Here is a 17434-nt window from a genome sequence, read left to right as displayed (position 1 = left end):
CGTTCATTATGTTGATCGACACGTCCGATTCGTGCCACCTTCGCGGTTGCAGTATACGCCTCGAGAAACCCAGCAGCGATCCAATGTTACGAGGCTTATTAAAGTTTATTCTGTAGGCGCATTTAATTTCACACCTCATCGTGTTGTAATTTGCGCGGAGCACTATCGGATATTCTCCAATCTCGTCATCGCCGCGCGCGGTGTCACCAGCGTTACCCTCGGGCGCGTCGCGTCGCGGACGTTTCCGTAAAATCTCACGTTTCAAAAATTCATTTATGGCATGCAGTTCATACGACCCCTCGGGAATCGTAATTTCTGCATCGTCTTTGCCAAAATAAAATGTATTGTTCGAAGCGTTTACATTCGGTATCGTGTGATAAGTCTCCAAAATTGTTAGACCAAGCTCGTAGTCATCGTCGCTCAAATCTATGGCTGGAGAGTAATTTGTCGCGAGAACGCTGCTCTTCCCGCTCAGCGTAAGCGTCAGCGACATGATGGAAAAAGCGTTCGACGAATACTGAGACGCCGCGACATTTTGTCGGACTTTATAAATTCACGCACGTCGACCGTTTTGGAGAAGAAACCACAAGCACAGCTGTCCGCAGACGCTCTGATCGTACGTCTGATAGGACGTTCGATTGTACTCTATCGTAGCATCGTCTCCGAAATATCGTATCAGTTCCTTGGGCAGTCGAAGATTACCAAAACTGTCAAAGTACACAACGCGATTGTTTCTCTTTGCGTACGCTACCCAATGAGTACCGGGGCCCGTCGTGTCGTCCAGATTTACGATACCATTTTCATTTCGACGTGCGCCGCTAATCGGTAATAATGCGTCACGCATGAAAACACCTCTAAAGTACGGTACGCGCATACGCTTCGCCAGCTGGTCCAATTGTACATTGGTGGTTACACCCGTAGGTATTTTTATCGTCTCTTTGGCGTTTTTTTTCTTTTTTTCTTTTTTTGCTGTTACGCCTCGTCCGCCTTTGTACGGGGCGAGATACAGTCCTCGTCCGTATTTGTACGGAGCGAGATACAGTCCCTGTCCGCGCGTTTCCATCGCGCGACGTTGCAGTTCCTCGAGTGGACGTTGCGCGACTTTCCTGTCGTTTATCGCTTTCGCCACGCTGGCCGCTCCGCCGATTAAGGACCCGAGAGCGCCCAAAATTGGTAAAATCGGTAACACACCACCTTGTTTCGCCGTTGGAAGTATTCGTTTCTTTTTTTTGCCGGTTTTTTTCTTCGCCTTCATTCCCATGCCAATCTTGGTCTTGGCTTTCATCGCTGCCCAAACGGCTGCAGCTGCAGCTTTCTCGCTCAGAGCCGAATCTCTCGCGATGACGCATCCTAAGGCTTTATCGGCGAGTACCTTGTCCGCCGCGTGTCTGTCGGTGAGATCGTTGCTCTGAGAATACGCAATGTCGTGTTCACGGCACGCCGCGTCCAGTGGATTTATGCCCGTTTCACCTCTGGCTAATCGTTTTTTCAGCCGAGTACCCGGACCGCAAAACTGATAGCTGGGGATATGTAGTTCGAAAGGAAGCGCGTTTATCACTCGATTGAGCAGACCTCCAATGTAGCCTTCGTTTGACGCTGCTGCTGGCATAGGCCACAATCCTTTATCTTCGGTGCAGGACCGTCTATACGATCTCGATCCCTCGATTGATTATAATGCTCGACGCAGCGACGATAGGTTTGAACCTCCAAATCCGCCTTTATATACTCCGGAAGCTTGTCCCACACGTGATCGATATAATTACCGCACACGCGTAACAGTACGACCTTCGGTATATATTGCAACTGCTCAGCGCTCAAATCCCGAATATCGGAGGGATGCGACAGCGCGAGATACATTTTTGCTACTGAGCGATTCGTGGTTTCGCGCGCCTATAAATAGGCGTTCGATCGAAGCCTAGATAACGCAGTGCGAACATGAAATTTGTACGGCAGCCGCTGACGATACGCGTCGCGAACTGTGACGAGAGAGCGCGAATGATGGGAGACATCGCGATGGAGCGCAAGCACGGTGAAATGTTACCGAGTACTATACGCGCCATCATTTGCGGGCCGTCGAATTGTGGTAAAACCAACGTTCTCATAAGCTTGCTCGAGAGTCCGCACGGTGTACGTTTCGAGAACGTGTACGTATACTCGAAATCGCTGCAACAACCGAAATATCGATACTTGGAAAATTTACTATCATCGATAGAAGAAATCGGCTACTTTACGTTCTCCAACAACAGTGACGTCATTCCACCGAGCGAGGCACGTCCCAATTCGATCTTCGTCTTCGACGACGTTGCGTGCGATAAGCAAGATGCTGTGAGAGAATACTTTTCGATGGGCCGCCACTCGAACGTCGATTGCTTCTATCTCTGTCAGACGTACGCGAGGATACCTAAACATCTGATACGCGACAATGCGAACCTGCTGATTCTGTTCAAACAGGATGGTACCAACTTGAAACATGTTTACAACGATCACGTGAATACCGACATGTCATACGATGAATTCTGTGCGTTATGCCGCGATTGTTGCAGCGCGAGTATGGATTTCTAGTGATAGATAAGGACAGTCCGCTTATCAATGGGCGATACAGAAAGGAATTTAATACGTTCGCGGTACCGTAACGTGGTTAATCGATGTCGATACGTGGAGCAGGCAACATGGATAACACCAAAGATCGCGAGAAAATAGCGAAACAGATTGCGAAAACGAGCGATTCGATTCGCAAAAAATATCGCGCTTTAAAAATTGGTAAAATAGCTGAAGATACAGCGTTGGAGAAACGCTTCAAGCCCATCGTCGAACCTCTAAAACAGATTGTTGAAAAAACCGAGGAATCTCAATCGATTGAAAGAGAAGCAAAGGATCTCGGTATTAAGAAAAAACAAAAACGTGAAGACAGCGATGACAACAACGATAACGATATTACTACTACTACTACTACAGACAAGGATTCATATTGGACGGATGTTGGATGGTTGAAATTAACGCCGCAGTCTAAAAAATAACGTACAACGAAAGAATTGAAAGCCGCGTCAGATTCACTCGTGTTCGAGTCTACATCGATACAACCATCGAAAGACCCACCGAAAGAACCACCGCTGTTCTTGCAAAAGGAAGATGTTTTCGAAACAAAAGACGCCAGTAAACCGTCATTCGAAACAACCATCAAACAGAGTCTGCAAACGCAATAAGGTCGAGAAACGTTGCATAATCAGCTGGGACCATTAGAGCAAAAGTACGTAAGCCCTCTTCTCGATGATAATGGAAAACACGATACATTTGATCGCGTATACGGTGTTTATTTCGATAAAAACAGTGGTGCGATGCTTGGTGACAAGAAATTTGACGTTGACAAAAATGACTCCATAATCATAGACAATGTGAGATACAATGGTACACCAGGATTGTACGAATTGATCTTCAAGAGACTTCCCGATGACGCGGTTTTTACCGAGGATGACGAACAAAAGTATAAAAGTATATTGTTAACAACAAATGCTCATAGACGTGGTCACAGCGCCCATAATTCCATCAAGGGCAATAGAGGATCCAAGTATATTAACATCATCGCTCCGCTCGTATCTACGTATGGAAGTAGCGGGCGTAAAAAGGGTGCAGGCGTGAGCAATATACCAGCCGCCATGAAGTTAAACGACAACAAGATCGATTACGTGCATTGGGACGATCCCAACGAACTGGTGGATCGACTCCGATTGCTCGACGCTTCGCACCGAGCTGGTAACAACGCTCACGACAACGAGATGCTGTCGATCATCGAGGAACTTCGCGAAGCCGGCATTATTATAAATTAATCGCGTATCGATGAAACGAGCCGGTCGATTAACGTCAGTGAGAAAAAAAAACAATTTTAAATTGTATATCTTATTTACTATTAAACATAGTCGAAACATGCGATCCGATGGACGTGAAAAAAATGTTAGCTCCGAGAAGCGACGACTCGTTGAGGAATTGCACGCTCCGGCGAAGAGAAATTTTCCGCGAAGACGTGTCATAATTCGAGGATACGATGATCTGTGGCAGACTGATCATCGAGATGCGTCTGTACTCGAGTTTCAACAGAGATCATCACTACATAATCACCGTCATCGATGCGTTGAGCAAGTACGCCTGGGCCGTACCGTTCAAGAGCAAGGTCGGAAGCGAGACGACTAAAGCTATCGCTAAGATAATGCGAGAGAGCGGAAGATGCCCAAGAAACTTGCAAACGGATATGGGAAAGGAATTTTACAACGCCGATGTGCAAAAACTCTTGAAAAAACGTTAATCATTATTCCACGTATGGTGTTGAAGGCATTGATCGTCGAGCGATTCAATCGCATGCTTAAGAACAACATGTGGAAGATGTTTACGCTCAACAGCACTTACAAGTGGATCGACGCGCTACCGCGTCTCGTGTCAGATTACAACGCGCGCAATATCGCACTATCGGCATGCGACCCGTTGACGTAACTCCCGCGATCGCCAAAAGACTCTTGGATACGGTATACAACGCGATAAAGATCGCAGGTCCAGCAAAATTCAAAGTAGGCGAATCGGTACGCGTGAGCAAGTACAAGACAATTTTCGAAAAAGGTTATACGCCAAATTGGACCACCGAGGTGTTTAAGATCGTTAAAGTGCAACATACTAATCCCGTAACTTATCTGCTCGAGGATTATCGCGGAAAATCGGTCGCGGGCGCGTTCTACGAGCACGAATTGCATCGCGCGACTCATCCGGACGTGTATCTCGTGAAGAAAGTACTACGCAAGAAGGGAGACAAGATTTACGTCAAGTGGCTGGGATTCGATAGATCGCATAACTCATGGATAAACAAAAGCAGTGTGATTTAATTCATTTTTTTCTTATTTTTATAATGTATTAAAAAAATACATATACACTATATACATGTATACAAAGAGTTTTTATTATTTTTTTCTCCCATTACATTTTTTAAACTATACATGTATGTAACTTACGAGAACACATGTAAAACTGCATGTATTATAAACAATATATGTATTAAGCCGAGTATACATTAAATAAATCGAAGAGAGAATTAAAGCTAATTCCTCAGCAAGCAGGATCTTGGTTGCTATTATAAAGTATATATAAAATAAATTTGAACAACTAAATTTTATTGTAAAAACTACATATAAAAACTACAAAAAAATACATACATCTATACTACATATATAACAGTATAAAACTACAAGAATACATACGTTCATACATACATAGATATGATACATAGGTACGTACATACATACGTGCATATATGCATACATATAAACTATATAAAAAATATAAAAATATATGTACATTGTATAAACATGTATATATATATATATATATATATTACAACCGCCAATGTCCCCACGGTAACGTCTCCGTCGAATCCGGTACGATGTATCATTTGTCGTCGTACGGACTCAGAGCGATTTTCGACTCGGACACCGTGTATACTTGGTGTAGCTTGGATCTTATACACGACTGGCGACGAGTCATTTCGATCTCTTCGTTCAAGCACCGCGTATAATCGTCGAACGTTATTGTTCGCGTTACGACGTTATTCTTTACACCTTTCGCCTTTTTAATGTCTTTTCTGCCGTCCACCCTCACCGCGTACATCTTCGCTCTGAGTCCGACGAATTCCGTCATTATCGCACCGTTATTCTCATCCTTCATTAGACTGGGTACTTTTTTATTCGCGAGAGGCATCCCGTACGCGTTGTCCGTCGGATAATCGCTCGTATCGAATCTAGCGATATCGCGTTTCATCGCCTCGTACACATCATCGCACTTGATGTGGTATACGAGACTGTCTGTGTCGGTATACATGATCTTACATTTCTCGCGATACAGCGGTGACATGTATTCGTGGTGAAATTCGTACAAGCAGATTTTCGATATGTCGATACACATACCCACGTAAATCGGCTTGTTGAATTTTACCTCGAGTTTACGCAGTTCGACGGCGATTAAGTTTTCCGCAAAGACGCTGCGGTTGTGGAAATTTGGTTTCGCGATCATTGCTTCCGCGCCATACCGTCCGTCCCATTTGGTCAAAAGTTTAACGTCGACGTGATTGCGCACATTTTCCATTGTTTTACCGAATACCGCGTTGTTCATTAATTTGTACAAATTTTTCTTAAAATCATTTTTCGCGTACGTTCTAAAGTGTGTATTGAGTTCGATGTAATCGCGGAGCCAGGCGGATTGAGTAAATTGTAGTACGCGATGTACCTTTGCGATACGAAGACCATGGCGCGTACATTGCTGCAGGTTGCGATAATGGATGACATACCGCTTCTTATCGTATAACGTCGCGAGAAGTTTATCCTGCCGCGTGCCGGGTGGTTTATCGCGCGCCGGACAGAAAAGTAGGTCAGTGTGTCGATCGTGTAAATGATGCGGATACTCGAGATCGACCTCGAGAATATAAGACGTAGACGAATCCGGAGCGATCGCGCTCGCGTCAAAATTCTCAATGTCTTCCATCCATCGAAATTCGGCATAGGGCAGCGGTTGACACATCGCCCATCCGTACAGATTATTTACGTCAAAGTACATAAGGTATGATGACGGTTTCGACGGGTCGTACGAACGCATGTACTTGTTATTGGCCTGCGCGTATCTGCCGGAACATTGACTGAGACCGCCGCGTATACCGCGTTCGATAAACATAACCATATTGATGTCGGTGAGCAACTCAAATTTTACGCGCGTATGTTTCAACATGGCGTCCCACGTGAAACCTGGCAATGTGTAGTAATGCGCGGGATCGAGTCCATAACTCGCGACGCAACTTTCGCGGAAATTTTCGAAAACGTCGCCAATAACAAGACATCGGTCTTGAGATATAGATCGCTGTATTCGCCGAGCGTTCGGATGGAGAACCGCTGCCAGACGTTCGCGGCGTGCGCGTAATCGTTCTCCGACACCGTGTCACCGGTCAACGAGTTACAGAACGATTCGCGCGGTGGTAGGCGCGTGTCCTGCAGCTTGTCCGCGCGATCCACGTATTCGTACGGAAAGACACCTTTGCGCGTCAACAAATCAAAATCTTCGTTTGAGACCGTGGAAAATTCGGAACGTAAAATTTTTAATTTTTCTTTCGTTAGAAAAGATGCCAATTTATCAAGGCTGGTATTTAAAAACTTGTACGAATCTATGAACCGCAAGCGTACGCAATTTCACGAATCTGATCTCTCGGTGGTATCTTGAACGTGTTTTGTAAACGAAATATATTTTTCTTTTGTTATCGGCAGCACATCGATCCTGCCTTCGAACGTCGTAGCTATTTCCGTGATGATAAAGTGCGCGTCATAACCGGATAAGTTGTGAAATACTATGGGAATGCAATACGAATCTTTATAATTTAGATTACAATTTGAGTCCGCGGGACCACGGTAACGACCGGTAAGATGGCAATGATCGCGTACCCGCGTGTCGTCCGACGCAAATGATTTCTCGCAAATATGACAACGCGTCGCGCTACGATATGCCTCCCACTGCTCTCTCGACAACGTTTCCATGGGGACATTCGCGGATAACAGAATTTTTACTTGATGCGCCAAATCTTCGAGTTGCTGAACGAACCACGCAACGCAATCTTCGTCGCGACGAGATCGATATACCGATAACGCGTCATCGTACGAGCATCGCACGTAGTATCCGATGCTAAATACCTCGTGCTGCTGGTAGGTGTACGATGCGTCTTCCCTCTCTGCCGGTTCCGTTCGCCGTAGTACGCACTCCAAGTCCGCGTAAACGATGAATGGAAGTCGTTCCCTATTCGTGTGGTTCTTGAATTCGAGCCACTTGTCGTCCTCGCTCGGCAGTCGGATGGCGCAATCGTTCATCTTTTCGCAGTCCGTTGTATGTGATTGCAATCTTTCAGACGAACTGAAGTAATGACATCTGCAAACGGAAAATATGATTTTTAGTATTTAATAAACAATTTTATAAGAGAAATAAAATTTGTTAAAATACATACCGGTCGCAAAAGTATTTCTTGCATTTCTTCTTGTTTATTTGCGAGCTCACAAGACGGGACAGATCTTTGATGTACGCAAAGTGCCCCGCGTTGTCGTCACGCGGATCCTGCACGTACAATAGATTTGCGTGCTTCTCCATCTTCCTTGATGTCAGCCGTATCGGGAGAATCTCCTTTTCCTTGATACCATAGACGTTGATTGAGATGTCGTTGAGATGTTCGAACTTCTTAATTTGGTTCAACGTCATCGGAAACGTAATGTCTTGCAAATTTAACACTGTCGTATAATGCGGGTACGACAATTCCCGATTTGTATGTTTTTTGGCCGGATGCAGAGCCGCGATCACCGACCACGCGAAACACGCATTGTCCTTGGATCGTACATTGATCACCGCTCGCTTTAACATAATTTCCCGCGGTAATTCGATGTAACATCCCGCGTGCATTAGATTATATTTGTTCACGTTTATAGTCAAATTTAGAATTTGCGACAACGCCCATCCACTGTCGCGTTCTTGGAATTCTTCGAGCGACGCCAACGTGGGTTCGATGACGTGCTGCTCGTCCAAATTTGACACTCGAAAGAGTTCACTATTTTTAGTGTTTATACTTTTGTTTGGGCGTTTATCGTCCGTCACAAACTCGCCGTTAAATGCAGTGTTCACTTTCACACTATCGTGTCTTTGTACAATGTCTCGCACTCGCTCGAGCACTACACCACCAGCGTCTTCTAAAAATTGTCGCGGCTCGATATAGTCCACATTGATCACCGCACCAGTCAATATACGGCTTTCAAATGCCGTATCGATTTCTCGCCAAACGAGAGATCCATTGTCTCTACTGGTGCTCGCGTACTCACCACCAATGTGCACGAAACGTCTTTCTAGTTGTACTTTTGCACCCGCGAGTCGCGCGATCCTCGCCACCGCAGATTGTCTATTTGCAACGGTGAGTCGAGGACGCTTAACACGGCTAAGTTCCTCGAGTTGTTCGATGCACTCCTCACATCGTTGCAACCACGCGAAACACTCCACCAAGGTAGCGACTTGGCTACACTGCTCCAGCAGCTCGCGTTCCACTCGCTCTAGGTGTTCCATATTGCAAAATCGTGATTCTTTTAAATTGTTGTACTGTCTCATCAAAACAATTTTACATTTTTTTACTTTCTTTTTTTCTTTTTTCTATAGCTGCTTTAACTCGAAGCCAGTATACAAAGCGTTGTATTTCCGCCATGTCCGGAGATTGATGGGAATAGAACAACCATATATGATTATCCTCGCTTCTTGGAATTATCTCTGCTACTTTTTGCCGCTAGAGAGGTAGTAATATATTGTATGCGTGTCTCTATAATAATAATATGTGCACGCTTCCAGAATTATTTCCGCTCTCTCAGAAGGAGCGGAGAAGCAGAGAGTCGAATTGTAGCGTCCCTTAACTCTTGAACGAGGAATCGGGAAATGTGGAGTTGAGGTATAGTGTCTCTTTATAAAATACACCGCCACGTTCACTGGTAGATGAGAGATTGAATCCCATAACGGAGAACTTGTTAATTCTTCCAATGACCTTTCCATATTGTTTTTATATCACATCACACTCTTCCACTTGCATATGCCTCGTTCACAATGTTGTCTTTTTTCAATTTGTGCAAATTGGGCACATGTTGCATGGCATTATCATACAGACGGACTGTTGGCAATTGGAGCAAAATCGGCTGTTAGCGCATTGAGAGTATCTATCTCGTGCTTCCTAACGGCATACAATACTCCAATGTCAGTGTCCGCCAGACGAACCATGCATTCGGCACACAGAGTTAGTGCACCACCCGTTGAATAATAAAATTGTATTGAACAATACTTTTTATTATTATTCAACGCAAGGAGTTCCGAACGGGTAACAATTTTTTTCTGCATAATCCGTAAGGTCATCACTTTGATCACTTACGTAATTGCTATCGTCAGACAATGCGTGCTCTTCGTCTTCAATATCAATGTCAATATTGTCAATATTGTCAATCTCTATTTCTTCTTCATTTTCAAACACTTCGTCCACTATATTCACAAAATCTTCCTCATCCATATTAAACACATTTTCTATATTTAACACATTATCCATTTTCACCGTCAACTATTTTTTCACATACATTAGACTTCCATCTACTGTGATCCTGCACATACAAATTTCTGGAAATTGGAATCAACGTTGGTCCACCGAGCTACGTGGAGATCGCTCTGGGAGATCATCGGGGACAGGAATTGATACTGTCTCTCGAAACGTGGAAGGGACTCTACGAGCAGCGATGGAATATCTATAAATTGCTGCTAAACGATTACAAAGACAATTTTATAAGCGTCGGACCGTTAACCGTCAGAATTTGTCTGATGAACGACGTTACACTCGTACGTCTTGAATCTTTGAACGTACGCGTAACGATGATCGAATCGACGTTACGTCGAATGTTTGCTCTGAACGAATGTATCGATGTGACGTTCGATCGACTCGTCAGATTCATCGATACGATCGATACCAAGTATACGCGATTCTCCAACATCGCGTCTGTTGTAACAGATCCCGAGGAAGTGCCGAACGCGATACGCGATTGCGATATCTTCGATAGACGTCAACTCGTCGATTGCGAGCTGTTAGCTTTAGTTTTTAGTGTATAAGAAAAAACACATGTGAATAAAAAAATTTCACACTTAAAAATGTATTCAATTTGTTTAAAAATATAAACATATATAATATGCAAAAAACATGTATTTCTTTCATTTCTTTCTCCCCCACCATAAAATAATTAGAAAAATAACATTCTCCATAAGAGAGAGAGCCGCAACGGAAGAGATAATAGATATATACGAGAGAGAGATATTTTTTTTTACTCGGTGGTGGTGGCGGTGGCGGGCGCGGCGGTGGCGACGGTGGTGGCGGGCGCGGCGGCGCCCCCCCCTCCCCCCTTCTGACGTCATGTCCACTCGTCCAATTTTTTATATCATCTTTGTTATTTATCTTTGTTATTTATCTTTTTAATTATTTATCACGGTGCTCTGAAGGCATCAATCGTCGATTCAATCGCACGCTGTTTACGTTCAATGGCACTAGAGCGTAAGCTAAGGGCCAAGAGCCCTTGTTGAAAAAATTCTTCAGAATCATTCTGTTCCTCGTACGAGACGGACTCATTCTACCATACCAAACCAATATATAAAAATGCAAAAGAAGGAAAAAGAAGTGGAAAATTATAAAAAACAAATACACGATCCAGAATTTGATTGTGCTGTAAATAACTAAAAAATTATTTAATAAATAAATATAATAAATATAATAATAAATTTTATTTTCTTTTTAAGACACAGAAAGAACAAAACCAAAAAATAAATTATACCACAATGCTGGGAGATCCGGAACTAAGATGCATCACAGGCCCAAACAAATTCAATACACTACGAATACAATACTATAGTTGTATATTTTACGAAACCATACCACCTAAACGCAAAATATGTGGAGGCTGCTTTAATGCAGCCGAAATAGGCGCAGAAAATTTTAAAAGATTACCCCTTCCAAATTGGCATAGCCACGCGATTATTAATGATAATAATATAAATGAGAAAATACAATGTATAAAATGTCATAAAATACTTCTAAAATTAAGAAAACTATTAGATTGTGAAAAATGTATTAGAAATTATATACTAGAAAAAAAACCAATAACGGAAGAAATGTACTTGTTTTAACATATAATATATAAAATAAAATAAATATTCAATAATACAATAATCACTCAATAAAATAAACAAAAAATACGAGACAGATATTTATTTTTTACTCGGCGGCGACGGTGGTCGCCCAACACGCGCCGTCCCCCCTCCCTCCCTCCCCCCTCCCCGGAGCTCCTCGGTTGCGCGCCGTTCCCCCCGCACATCCGCACCCCCCTCAACGCTTCTGGGTTAGAACCCGCCTTATACTATTATTACTACTAGTATACGAAGTAATGAAAGTAAGATATAAAGTATATTAAGTAAATAAAGTATAAAGTACAGTGTAAATAAACATATATATGTAAAAATAAAAATTTATTATTAATATTATAAAGTCACAATTTCGCAAGAAATTGTTTTGTTTGTTTCTTTCTCTTTGAATCGAATTATTTTCTTCAAAACTTCTTGTTAACTGTTCTATCACTTTTACCCGTTTCTCCTCAACTGCAATCAATTTTTTTCTCAGATTGTACATCTCCTTTGAATCTCTTTTTTGATCAATTTTTGGAGTAGAATGTCCAGATAGTGTATCTAACATTTCTGTTGAACTCGGTCTATCATTTAAATATTTATTTTCTAGCGTGCAATTAGATTTACTATTATTGACATTGGTATTTGATTCTGTAAATTCTGAATCAGCAGCAGTCAGATTAAACAATGGCGAAGATCTTGCACTCGACTGTGGAGACGGAGTAGCAGATGGAGTGCAGTTCGTTGAGAGACTACTTGGTCTTGGTATAATCTTTACAGGTGCACTCATCTGTGGAGAAGGTGTGAATCGGCAGTTTGTTGAAATGCATCTAGACACAGTCGCTGATGGCTGATCTGTGACTAGATTAAACAAAGATATCGTCGAACCAAAGCTTTATGCTCGTCAAAAAATATATCTTCAAAAATATCATAATATTCCTATGTAATTCTACTCCTTCTACTGTTGAGGTTTTTTATTATTATCTTTAATAGAACGGTAAGTTTTCTTTAAGTTCCGTAGCTTTCGATTAAGAATAACCTCGTTTATGTCCGTATAACCATTTTATGCATTTCCTACTGAGACATGGCGCCTTGAAATCGCCAATCACAAGATGCGGCTGCTCCGGTGCGGAGCATTTCTAGTTCCTGCGTTCACTCGTTAGAAGGGCGAAAGTGTAGGCAAGCTATGAATAACGCGAATTGCATGCGTAATTGCGCGAATTTCCTTGTCTTTTTTTGTTTTTATTACTGTCGTTTCGAGTCTAGCTTCCGCAGTATTAGATTAGATTGACGAGATTGACGACTGCCGTGAAGTTCACCCACTTGCCTCGACGACCAACGGCGACCAGGTCGGAAAGGACGCCGCCACCGAGTGTAAGGAATTATTAGATCGTATCGCCTTAAATAGTTGCCGAATTTTTCTCTCTGCATACCAGTTCCCGTATTGCGACATTTTCAGGAGTCGAAAGGTTGATCCATACAATGCGGGGATCGAAGGGCGAGCGAGAGGGGAAGCGTCACTTCTCGCGAAATAGCGAGGAGACCCCACACAGAAGAAGGCGAGCAAAAAAGTACGAGGACAAGTAATCTAGCCACGGGAGAGACAGCCTCTTATCGGAAGGATCGATGTACCGGGAGAAGTTGCAGGCTTGGTCGAATAAAGGATTGCTGCCTTCGAATCTCCCGCGGGGTCAGCGGAGCGCGGGCCATCTAGGATCCGCGCCGAAATCTAAAAGATCTAGTGGCCCAAATAAGAAGGGAGGGTGTACGTCACGGCGGGGCCCGACCACGAACCAGTCGTGAAAATTCGTAATTATTTTGCGAAAAAATACCACCTCAGCCAGGAATCGAACCTGAATCTCCTGCTTACCGGGCAGGCATCTTATCCTTTCGACTACCGAGGCATGTGATGATATTTATCGCAAATAATGTGTTTAGAATAACACGTCAACAATACAATGATACACATATATACGTATATTACAATATACATATACATGTATTCTCTCGAATTCCCACGACCGGTACTCTAGAGAGATGATGGTCCTATTCTCTCGATGGATGCAGGTCGGACTACAACGGCGACACCCTCCAACGTCATTGGCAAATATACAAATAATCCTCTTGGAGCACAACAGGAGAGATTGCATCAAGCATGGCTCGAACCCCTGATCGCGTCGCGGCCCTGATCGATACATAGAGAGGAGATGATGATCACCATGGTGTCGCGAGGATTCGCGAGGACGAGACACTTTTCGCTCGAGAGTGATTGTAAGTGGAACCAGTTGTCGAAGCCACGAGAACAGCTATCGAGGCAGAGGGTCGAGAAAAGAGTTGCCGTTTGGTTAGGCGAACATTACTATTGTAAGGTCGGCAATTTCGCCCGCGGATCCGAGGTATCGCGCGGGGTTGACTTGAAGAGATTTTCGCGGGGAAAGCGTTCCCCGCAGTCGCGACAGTATTATGTTATCGCCATTCATCCGGCGAGTCAGCCACGTGCTCTTTCGTGATAACTGTCGAGTCGTTTGCTATAATTTTCTCTCACTCTCGTCACTCGCGGAAAGACCACCTGATTGTAGTTTTTGTGCGATTCTCTTTTATATGGTTGCCGCATATAGAACTTACTGTTGTAAAAATGAGATAACTGTGTCGCTCGCGAGTCGTATAAATTTACTTGTTGCAAATTAAATCTGTGTCTTGTGTGAGCTCGAACCACCCGGCGAAGGCATTATTCGGACATACCGTTGCCACGCGGGTTATATGTAATCCAGGTATTTTCGGGTTATATATCGCATCGTCATATTATTTGCTTAGTGTAACAATTTTTAGTGTTACTCTTTGGCGTTATGAGATTCGAAACTCTCCGAAATGTATCGTGTTAGGAGCGGACACTCGAGATAAGTGACTGTAGTAAATTTGCCGAAATTAAAGGCATCCGTACTGTTCTCTTAGTTGATTCTTGTACATCACCTTTTGACTTCTTTTCTCTCGCGCCCCGTTCCGTGAACTTTCCCCTCTATCACCTAATTGAGCTGCCGGATTATTTGATTGCGTACGCGAATTTGGACTTTTTTTTTGTATAATATCCAGTCACTATCTTCTACTTTATGCGATTAAGCGCCCAACTTTTCGTAAGTTGCGTGGCGAGAGACCGTCCAAAGAGGCGACATTATCATACTGCATAATATCCGTTCATAAAGTCCTTTTTTTAATTTTCGAGCCATGCTTGATGCAATCTCTCCTGTCGTGCTCCAGGAGGATTATTTGTATATTTGCCAATGGCGTTGGAGGGTGTTGCAGTCCGACGTGCATCCATCGAGAGAATAGGACCATCATCTCTCTGGAGTACCGATCGTGGGGATTTGAAAGAATACATGTATATATGTATATTGTAATATACGTATATATATGTATCATTGTATTGTTGATGTGTTATTCTAAACACGTTATTTGCGATAAATATCATCACATGCCTCGGTAGTTGAAGGAATAAGATGCCTGCCCGGTAAGCAGGAGATTCAGGTTTGATTCCTGGCTGAGGTAGTATTTTTTTCGTAAAATAATTACGAGTTTTCACGACAGGTTCGTGGTCGGGACCCGTGACGCATACCCTCCCTTCTTATTTGGGTTACGGAACTTGTCTTTGCATTCCTTAAAAAGTCTCAACAAAAACTTTGTACTTCGGACTGTCCAAATACGCTGCACCGTACTTTCCTCGTCCACTGATATATTAAGAGAACCTGAAACATAAAATACATACTATAATAAAATCAAACGCTCACAATTAATGATTTAGTATTACATAATTATGCATGATAAATTGATATCTAATTGATTGTAAATAAATATTTCATTTAATTTACTTACTGCTTGCCATACGGTTGTCTAGACCTTCAGTTTGAGAAATGCTGTCAGTCGAAGGTTTATCGTGCAGTAGTTTCCAAGCAACCTATTAGATGTACAAAAAAATTCTGAGCTTTAGATTTCATACAACCGAAATTTAAACAATTTAACAATTTAAATTTTATATATCTTCCCGCCCTTTTGCGGTTTTAAAACGTTGACATTTGGCCTTCTAAAATGCCATACGGTTTGGCATTTGATGCACATAATCTCAAAAATCAGTAGTGTTCACGATGGCACGAATAACAAAAGAGCATATTCGATTTTCCATCCACTTCGCGTTTCATCTGAAGAAAAATGCTGCTGAAGCCACTGCAATGATTTGTACTGCATATGGAGAGAACGCTGTAAGTCATACTACATGTAAAAGATGGTATCAAAAATTTCGCCAAGGAGATTTCAGTCTTGAAGATGAACCGCGTGCTGGACGCCCTCAAAAGATTGAAACGGACGAAATGCAAGCACTGCTGGATATAAACTCTGCGTAAACTGAAAAGGAGCTTGCAGAACAGCTTGGCGTTACGCAGCAAACCATTTCTGTACGTTTACATACGATGGGAAAGGTTCAAAAGGAAGGCAGATGGGTTCCGCATGAATTGTCCGAAGACAACAAAAATCGTCGGCGTGACACTGCACTCACTTTGCTTTCAAAGTTCCGGAAAAAAGATTTTCTGCACAAAATCATTACAGGCGATAAAAAGTGGATTCTTTATGATAACCCTAAACGTAGAAAATCATGGGTTGACCCTGGTCAACCTTCGACATCGACGCCAAAACTCAATATCCACGCCAAGAAGGTTTTGCTCTGTACCTGGTGGGATTGGAAAGGTGTGTTGTATTACGAGTTCTTACAACCGGGTGAAACAATCACGACAGACCGCTACCAACAACAATTGACCAATTTGAGCGATGCATTAGAAGAAAAGAGGCCCTTTACTGACCAAGGACGTCGTAATCTTGCTTCATGACAATGCTCGACCACATGTTGCGAAAGTGACTCAGGACCATATCTTTGCGTTAGGCTGGGAACTTCTCTCGCACACGGCGTATAGCCTAGACATGACGCCTTCCGATTACTACCTATTCCGGTCGCTGCAGCATCATTTGGCTGATACACATTTCGTGAGATTTGAAGAGATACGAAAATGTATTGATGACTTTATCGCTTCAAAGCGGTGAGCTTCTATCGTCAAGGAATTCGCAAGCTATCCGAAAGATGGCAAAAAGTCGTTGATGCAAACGGGGAATATTTTGCTGATTAATATTTTTTTGTTTGTTTTTGATTAAAGATTGAATTTAAAAAAAAAAAGCTCAGAACTTTTTTGTACACCTAATATTGGTTTTCATATAGGAAATTAAAGAGATTGGAATCTAAAATAGAATTAGAACATATTTATTAATTATAATATTTATTCATATGAGAAAAACAACATTTATTAATTATTTACAACATTTATTAATCAAATAACATTTATTAATTACCTATCTTTACAATTTTTGCATAATATTTTATTATTAAAAGAAATAAAATAGCAATGAAAGATTGTTTAATTATTACTATTAAAACGGTCTCGCTTTCCCGCGCGGAGAGCGGTCAGTCGGTTACCAGGAGGGGAAGCGAGGACGTTGGAGACAGAAAGTTGGTTATCGAGTTGTTAGGCGATAATTATAAGAAATAACAATGATTTATTCAACTAACAGTGGTGCGGTGGAATGGACCAAATCTTCGCGTCAATGGTTGTGGCCGTGGACGGGCGAGACGGCGATCGGCGCGCGCGGATAGTGTTTGGATACAAAT

General features: G+C 42.7%; 2 protein-coding genes and 1 pseudogene across 2 annotated transcripts; 1 reads left to right on the top strand and 2 right to left on the bottom strand.

Moving 5' to 3' along the window:
* Positions 1-3251: 3251 nt before the first annotated feature.
* On the top strand, positions 3252-3860 carry LOC148937451 (uncharacterized). Its single transcript, XM_089072974.1, has one exon. The coding sequence runs from the start codon at positions 3336-3338 to the stop codon at positions 3822-3824; it is 489 nt and encodes a 162-aa protein (XP_088929100.1). The 5' UTR covers positions 3252-3335; the 3' UTR covers positions 3825-3860.
* A 1510-nt stretch (positions 3861-5370) lies between these two features.
* On the bottom strand, positions 5371-5937 carry LOC148937450 (uncharacterized; annotated as a pseudogene).
* Positions 5938-6967: 1030 nt separating this feature from the next.
* LOC148937449 (uncharacterized) lies at positions 6968-10891 on the bottom strand. The gene is made up of 3 exons (XM_089073106.1): positions 8012-10891; positions 7615-7935; positions 6968-7010 (listed from the first exon to the last, which is right to left on the bottom strand). The coding sequence occupies exons 1-3, from the start codon at positions 9148-9150 to the stop codon at positions 6968-6970; spliced, it is 1503 nt and encodes a 500-aa protein (XP_088929232.1). The 5' UTR covers positions 9151-10891.
* Between the last annotated feature and the right edge of the window lie 6543 nt (positions 10892-17434).

This window comes from Pogonomyrmex barbatus, unplaced genomic scaffold (genome assembly GCF_055798465.1).
Source record: "Pogonomyrmex barbatus isolate J1 unplaced genomic scaffold, ASM5579846v1 scaffold14, whole genome shotgun sequence".
In the NCBI taxonomy this organism is placed as follows: domain Eukaryota; kingdom Metazoa; phylum Arthropoda; class Insecta; order Hymenoptera; family Formicidae; genus Pogonomyrmex; species Pogonomyrmex barbatus.
This window is presented reverse-complemented; position numbering and strand designations above follow the sequence as displayed.

Excerpts from the sequence above, each read along its gene's own strand:
- LOC148937449 (XM_089073106.1), bottom strand. The coding sequence starts at position 9,150 with ATGAGACAGTACAACAATTTAAAAGAATCACGATTTTGCAATATGGAA. Across the intron at positions 7,936-8,011 it reads AAGAAATACTTTTGCGACCG|ATGTCATTACTTCAGTTCGT; the intron begins GTATGTATTTTA and ends TTCCGTTTGCAG. Across the intron at positions 7,011-7,614 it reads GACGAAGATTGCGTTGCGTG|GACACGCGCCTACCACCGCG; the intron begins GTTCGTTCAGCA and ends GACAAGCTGCAG.
- LOC148937451 (XM_089072974.1), top strand. The coding sequence starts at position 3,336 with ATGCTTGGTGACAAGAAATTTGACGTTGACAAAAATGACTCCATAATC.